Source organism: Echinops telfairi, unplaced genomic scaffold (genome assembly GCF_000313985.2).
Source record: "Echinops telfairi isolate 266 unplaced genomic scaffold, ASM31398v2 ScPeMD7_9;HRSCAF=40, whole genome shotgun sequence".
In the NCBI taxonomy this organism is placed as follows: Eukaryota; Metazoa; Chordata; class Mammalia; order Afrosoricida; family Tenrecidae; genus Echinops; species Echinops telfairi.
The window spans coordinates 77,441,498-77,449,328 of record NW_022103906.1 but is presented as its reverse complement, the minus strand read 5'-3'; the positions used below and the strand labels follow the sequence as shown (position 1 = coordinate 77,449,328).

The following is a 7,831-nucleotide window of genomic DNA, read 5'->3' as shown; positions in this document are numbered from 1 at the left end:
CTGCTGCTCTGCTGGCTCATCTTCAGAGGGGGAGTCTTTACCATCTCGACCTTTCCAGACAAGCTTAAGGCAGGCTCTCCCAGGAAGTCCCCTTGGGGAAGCTGAGGAACAGAGATGAACAGCCCAAGATCGGAGCGCCGCTTGGCTTGCCGCTCGGTGAATGCTATGGTTCTCGCCCCTCTGCATTTTAGATACAGGGGAACTGGAGTCCCAGGGTGGGGCAGCACGTCTCAGTCTTTCCCCTTCAAGTAGCCCAAACCTTAGAGGAGAAGCAACGAGAAGCCGGAAGGGTTCCTGCTGCTTCCTGTAAGGGGTCCGGGGCTGCATCCTTTCCTGGGCTTGGGAAGTCCCATCCCAGGGTTGGGTTCCGGTACCTCAGGGAAGTCAGGAGATGATTCTTGCCGGAGCCTCGGGCCACTCTCGCCTTTTGTTTTCATCTGAGAACCGCAAGGGGTTGGGTGAAGGGGCCCAAGGTCCTTCATGTGCTTTCCCTGCCTGCCACCAGCAGATTCCTGAGTGGTTCTTTCTCTACTCCCCCAATTCAAAGCAATCGCGTGTCCCACCGCCTCTCACCAGTAAGTATAAAGAGGCCGCCTCCCAAGGCCGTGAAGAAGAAGCCAAAGCAGGGCCAGGCTGAGGGCCAAGTGCAGAGCAATTGCGGTTGGGTTTCACACCCCACCACTTGAGACAGGAGAGAGGTTCATGGCACGAACAGCGGGTACTCCTTTCCACCTGGTCATGACGCTTGTCTCTGAATGGGATAGGACAACACTGGGATCCCCCTCTCGTTTTCTTGTTTCCCAGGGTCACGCCTCTGAGAGTAAGAACAAGGAGCTAGGACAGAGCAGTCAGCCAAGGTCTTAATACCGGGACCCTAACCCCTCTCAAGCTGGGACTCAATGTCATGCCACTTCCAGGACACTACAGAAACCATGAACCCCTCTTTACTCTGACCTGTACATTTGCTGCAGAAACAGGAGCGACCAGGGGAAACCAGTAGTGATTAAAGGGACAGGCACTGGACAGGCACTAGGGGCCATCCGGCAGGTCAAACACAACTCCCTTCCTCCCTAAGAGAGTTAGCACTGTCAGAGGACCCGCCAAGGAAGGCAACTTAACACCGAGGCTGGGGACCACAAAACTGGGCCTGTAGACACACTGGCTTGTGTTGCATTTCCCTGGGGAAAACCAAGCCAGCCGTCGGATAACCTAAGGAATGATCGGTTTCTACTTCGTACGTTTCTGATTCCCTTCTGATTTTCATTTCCACCCAGGCTGTAGTCTTTCAGCCACCAGCTGAATCAGGGATGCCAGAAACATTGGTCCTGAGCCTCGGGAGAAATGCAAGAACATTTCTTTTTAGATGCTCACCTCTTTCTTCCGGAAGGCTGGGAGAAAGTAAATCCAGCAGCCCTCAACTGTGGGGACCTCTGCTCAGATGTGGGCAAGCATGACCATCTAACCAATTCTCTCCTTTCTCTTTCTCCCATGCTGGACTGCCCTATTGCCACGACAGTTCGAGGTAAGTCGTGTGGGGCCCTATGACCCTTAATTCATGTGTGTCCTTTTTCATGCCTCTGGGTTCCAGCGAGAGCTAGTATGCTCTTTGACCCCTCCACCCATTTTCTTTATTATTGTGTATGTATGGTTATTTTTACAACAGCCTACTGGTTCCAAAATCACAGTGATGGACACATTAGAGAGCATCGTTCCCACCCTGGCCCGTCCACCCATCACTGGTCCATCTGTAGCCCTTTCATTAGTGTCTTTAGTATCCTTCCAGTGTTGCTTCGTAAAAATATAATACAATACAAATGCATGTTCTCATTTCCCCCTTCTTACATCAAGGTTGTATAGTTTATATACTCTTCTATGTCTTTTTTTTGTATTTAAAAAATATCCTAGAGACTCATCCATGATATGGACTACACACTCCGTTCTCATTCTTTTTTCACTGCTGCATAGTATTCCATCATGTAGCCACATTCACCTATTGGTAGACTCAAGCATGGGCTGTTTCCTTGGGTTTACAGTTACAAACCACATGGACATCATCTTGTCCGTGTACAGGGATAGCTAGCGGATCGATTCCCAGGAATAGGGTTACTGCATTAAAGAGTAAATGAATGTGTGTTGATGGATAGCTATTGCCGAATTGCTCTTGACAGGGATTGTATTAGTTTATGTCCTCAGTGGCAAGGGACACCTTTCCCTACAGTAGTGTTAATGGTGTGCCGTCAAAGACAAGGCTGCTCCCATAAATAGTCACAGCCTCAGAAACCCACAGGGGCTGTTCTACTCTGTCCTACGGAAGTCATCAGGCATCAGAATCGACTTGACGGCAGTGAGTTATTTTTGTGTTCTCCCTCTCAGGACTCTGTAGTTGAGCACCCTGGTGGAAGGAAAGGGGGAGGGGGGCTGATAACAGAGGTGAGGTTTCTCATCAAAATCTTGAGGCAATCTGTCTTCAGAGGATTGCTATTTGTGAATAAATGAGAGGTCCCTGGAATGCTCTCCTCAGGGTAGATGACACCCTCCCTCCTAGGACTTTGGAAGAACCTTGCAGAATGGCTCTGTTTCCTGGGCAGATGCTAGTCTCTTTGTGTCCCCGCCTGGGCAGTAGGCGGTTGTAGTATTAAGTTTCTCCTGGCAGGAGGTCTATGCTCTGTAGATGGGGGAAATGCAGGGAGAGGAGGGCCATGCACAGGGAAACTGAACAGCCCTGAAGAAAGCCCCAGGCCCCGTCACTCTTCCCCCAGGACTACTGAAGATCTGAGACACGCCAGGTAGTCCCAGGGCACTTGCAACAGTGCAAAACCATCAGGTCCCCTTGTCCTGCTGCTGTCCATTCACCAGTCATGGCCAACTGCACGGAGTCCTGAAGGTCAGACCAGCGGTGTTAGAAACCAGTGGTTTTTCACTGGCTACCGACCTGAGTTGGTTCTCCAATTAGAAAGACCCAGGGTCTCACCCAAACATGAGCTACAAGCTGGTAACCTTCCTAACCCACAATAAATATACCCAAAGCAGAAGATCCAAAATTCCGTACCTGGGACTTTCAGTTAGTCTCTTTGATACACACCTGTGTTTCTGACTTCATAAAACTGGACTCTGTATGGTTTTCGTTACTGAAATATAAGCCCTTTTATGGAAGCTGGGGAAAATTTCGTTCAAAATACAAAAAGACTGCCCATGGATGCATAAGGTATGTAAGTATAAATGCATGGATGCCCGTTTCCTTATAAGTATATCAATATGCCCAAAGGAAGAAACCCAAGCACTGCCATCGAGTTCCTTCCGACTCATAGTGACCCTCTAGATCTTTATGGGATTCATCAGCCACACCTTTCTCCTGTAGAGCAGCTGGTGGTTTTGACAAGCCAATGCTCCCCCCACAGTGCCACCAAAGCCCTTTATCTTACTATGACACCACGTAAATATGTGTATGCTACTGAGATAGCTGTCTGTTTATCCGTGAACACTTGAGGGCTTACCCTGTAAAAGGTAAATAAGTCATTTGTCAATGGAGGAAGTGGTGCTAAGATACTTTTTAGTCAATGAAATCTTGAGCTTCTTAAGAAAGCTCATTTTTGTGCACGGATTGATGCAAAATATTAAACTAACCATGGTTTCTCTCTCTCTCCTTCTTGTGTCTCCTCCTCCTTGGATGCCTGAAACCCAGATAATTCAATTAAAATTCGGGTAAGAGTTACTGTCAGAGATGAAATTCTTGTGTGTCAAGACCGAGTGGGAAATAAGATCTAACAGAGTGGAGACTGGCCCCACAGGGAGACTATTTAGTCATTGACGTATTCAAATCATTACCATGAGTACGTCACTGGGACTACAGAAGAGAGTGAGAAACCCAGACCTTACCCCTAGAGCATTTTCCATTTCACACCTAGCATGGGCCAGTGATGTAATAAGCTTCTAATAGATGTATCAAATCTGATTATCATTCCACTTACAATTCTAGACTCGTCCTAACCAGGCATCGGATGACACCACCAATCGTTCATCTTTCACCAACCACGTAAGCTGGTCCAACTCTACGACCTTTTCCCTTGGGTGTCTTTCAAATTAGGATGTGTTATGCAGTAGAATTGCCCCATATGGTTTTTTAGGCTGTAATCCATTCAGAAGGAGCCCTGGTGGTGTAGAGGTGAAGCACCCGCTGCTAACAAAAAGGTCGGTGGTTCCCAAAGCTTCAGCCTCGGAAACACAGGGGCAATAGTTCTAGTCCATCCTGTAGAGTTGCGATGAGTCCGGAGCAAATGGGCAGCAATGGGTTTGCCTGGATTTCCCAGGGGCAGATCCCCAGGCCTTTTCTTCCTCAGAGCCACTGGGTGGGTGGAAACAGCCAACCTTTCCCACAGGGGCAATTCCACCCTCTCCTGTAGGGACCCATCAACTCGATGGCAGTTGAGTGTGTAAGGTGTTGTGTTTTTGGTTAGAAGCCTATCACAAACCACCTAGGTTGCCTAGAGTTAATTTAAAAAAAGCAAGAGAATTCAAGTAGCCCCGATGGCTCCTAATCACGGGTAGGAAGGGTTGCTTTACTAGTTGTTGCTCTTCCTCCCCATGGTTAGAGTCTCCCTCTGCTCCCTGCAGCCACCCAGGGGGCCGAGGGGGAGTGTTATCTGAAAAATCACATCACTTGATTAGTGGCAGCTTGACCCTAGCTGAGAGGGCAGAATGGTACTTCTGAGTTGTAGATATTATACTGTCCTGTATATCTAATGTCCTGTCCTCCTACCTCCGGCCCCACCAAAGAAGTTGTGTAGTCATAGAATCAAGTAATGTTAGATCTGACCTTGCAGCCGAATTTAGCAATAGTAATAATACGAAGCTGTAGCCTTGGACCTAATACCATTTTTCCCCTCCCACATTATTCCACACTCTCAAAATACCTTTACCTGAAACCAAACCCACTGCCACGGAGTCTATTCCAAATCATAAAGACTATATAGGCTATCATCTGTACTGGAGCAGACAGTGGAGGAGTAGCTGGCGCCTTTGAACCTCCGACCTTGCGGTTAGCAGGGTAATAGTCCAACGCTTACCCAACAGCCAATTATTACCCGCCCTTTACAGATGAGAACGCTGAAGCATAGAGAAATTCAGTAATTTGCCCCACCACAAGGGGAAGTTCAGGACTGACCTCCCTGATTTCAAAAGACCTTAAACACTGTTTAAGATGGAATGGAAATCTGATTTTTAAAATTAATTGCCCCTCTAATTATAGGTCATTTAGAAAATGCAAGAAAGCAAAACGTGGAAAATTAAAGTTCTTTTTTTTCTAAGACATGGATTGAATATTATCTGTTACAGAACAGGGTGAGGCCGCCCAGAACGGAAGACCCGCACTAAAGGCATGAAAGTTTCATCAAAGGCTAGTGAGGCGGCCTGCCCCCGCCTGGAACTCATCTCCAGAGCCTCGAATGTCCCCTGAACCCTAATGATCAATAAAACGCATGCAGTTCAACTGGCTTCTGAGTCCTCTTTGCGCCGCCCTCACAAAAGGGCCCTGGGCCCGACAGGAGGCCATATTGCCTGTGCGTCTTTTTCCTCTCTGGAAAAAATCCCTCCTAGGGCTTACAGAACCAGCCATAACATGCTTAAGGAACGTAATTTATATCGAGAAACATTCCACAAATGAATCATCTCCCTTGAGCAAAACCAGTTCGACCAGCAAGCACAGCGAGCAAGTGCTAAGGTCCCTGAGAGCGGAGCAAGCGGATGAGATTCCCCGCCCTCTTTCATATTTCCAAGTGTCGGTTGGTCCGTTTCACGTCGATCTCAGTTCTCCTCCTATCACCACCGCCCTGCGTCATTATAGGTCGGCGCTCCCATTGGCTCTCTGCGCCGTAACGCTACGCTGTGGGCGTTCCAGAGCCAGCCACTGGGAGTCGCTGAATTTGGCTTTTAAAAAATGCCGGCAGACGAGCGGGTCGTGTGAACGATTGGAACCAGGACCGACTCTACGGCCGGGGCCCACCCTTTCCGAGGCACGCGGCCGGCGCCCCCCTTGGCGCCAGCCTTGCGCCCCCAAAGTCCCGCCAGGAGCGAGCGCCCGGAGGAGAGGGGCCCGGGCGCCTGGCTCCGGGACCGCTCCGGGACCCGCCATGGGCCCGCGCCGCCGGAAGCCCGAAGCCCCGAAGAGGCGCACGGCCAGCCCGCCCCCCAGGACCCCGCGGCGGGGCCCCTCCCTAGGTAACCGGGCTGCAGCCCCTTCCCCTCCGAGCCCGCCTCTCTGCGGCACGGCCAGCCCCGTCCCCTGTCACTGAGCGAAAGGGAGACGCTGGTCCGGCCGACCCTGCAGTAGAGCCCGAATTGGCAGAGCCGGGGCCCGGGGCTTCCTCTGCCGGGAGTCCGGCGGCCCCGGGAATCTTTCTGTCTGTTGCTAGGACTATTACGGAGGGAGCCCCTGCCCCACAGGGCAGAACCATGAGTCTGAATCGAACAGATGGCAGTGTGTTTGGGTTCTGTTTTATTTTTTTGGCATTGTGAGCTATGCGATTATTCGACTCAAAATGACCAGGACTAGCCCGGCTCCAGTCACTCCTGCCTAGGATATTGAGGCTGGTGCGTTTCACTTTATTTTGGGCAACTATCCATTTTCCTAGAGTCATGCATGCTTCATGCATTCTGCCCTCCGATTATTAAGGAGTGTTTGCAACTGTTCCTCCCCATTTTGGGCGTGCCCATCAGCAAGTCGAAGTCCTGAAGACGTCACGCCACCCGCGTCATCAAGTGAACTCTCCTTTGAGGAGACACCGCTTCCCTAGCCCTGTTTTAGGCGCCTTCCTCTTCCTGAACGATACCTGACTGTTCCGTGAGGCTCTCAGCGGCCCACTTCTCAGAAGCGAACAGTCTAGTCCTTCTTCCCAGTCCCCTCTTGCGCTGGGAGTTCTGCTGAAACCTGTCCACCATGGCGACCCTGCTCGTATTTCAAACACTGACCCGCAGAGCTTTCAGCGTCAGAGAGCGGGTGCAGCGGTGTTGTCTGATAAATATAGCTTAAGATGACACCTTTCCCTCCAGTGCGTAAGTTGCTGATCTTATTTGGCTTGCCATCCCCTTTTCAGAAAAAAAATTACTCGGCCCCCTTAGAAATGAAAATTGTTTGTGCGATAGCCTGTAAGCCAGGTCTGCACGTTACCAACACCCTCACCAGGGGCAGCATCGCCCACTTTGGGAATTACTGCCCTAATGCAGAAGATGAAGGCGTCAAAAGATTGATTTTCAACTTGTGCCTTCTCCAATTGCTCTAATGTACAAGCAGTATGCACTGACAGTTAATCACTGGTGGGAACTAATTGGAAGAGCCCTGGTGGTGTAGTGGTCACCCCCTGGGCTGCGAACTGCAGGGTCAGCAGTTTGAGAACTGCAGGGTCAGCACCAAGGGAACAAGCCGGGGCTTTCTACTCCCTCAAGAGTTGCAGTCTCATGAACCCGCAGGGTCCCTTCTACCCTGTGCTCTGGGGTTGCTGAGTCAGCACCGACTTGCTGGCAGGGAGTGAGAAATGGGACAACGTGGCATCTGGATTGGAGCAAGAACACTGCTCTAGTAATACTTTGGCTGCATCATGTGTAGACGTTATTTCTTAATTGTCCAAATCTCAGCTAGGTCATGTTAACATGAGTTATTTGGAAGAATTGTTTTTCATATTCTTTTGTTTGTTTTTTTCATTTGTTTTTGTCATTATGAGTCGGAATGGTCAGTGAGTTTTGTGTGTGTGTCCTTCATTTCTTGTGTCAATATGATTTGGTCAGAGAATTTGGATTTTAGAGTTTCTACTTTGGGGCATGGTTTTTTGTTTTTGTTTTT

The 7,831-nt window shown here is 49.7% G+C and overlaps 1 protein-coding gene across 3 annotated transcripts in view; it reads left to right on the top strand.

Annotated features, from left to right (window-relative positions):
• Positions 1–6,125: 6,125 nt before the first annotated feature.
• CENPA (centromere protein A) overlaps positions 6,126–7,831 on the top strand; it is a 5,749-nt gene continuing 4,043 nt past the window's right edge. For 2 of the 3 annotated variants that reach the window (XM_004696077.2, XM_004696076.2), the window contains exon 1: positions 6,126–6,213. In XM_004696077.2, the coding sequence (XP_004696134.1) occupies positions 6,126–6,213 (88 nt within the window). Of the gene's footprint in view, positions 6,214–6,844; positions 7,048–7,831 lie in introns of those variants that run through there. The other variant, XM_045286909.1, reaches the window with a different exon arrangement.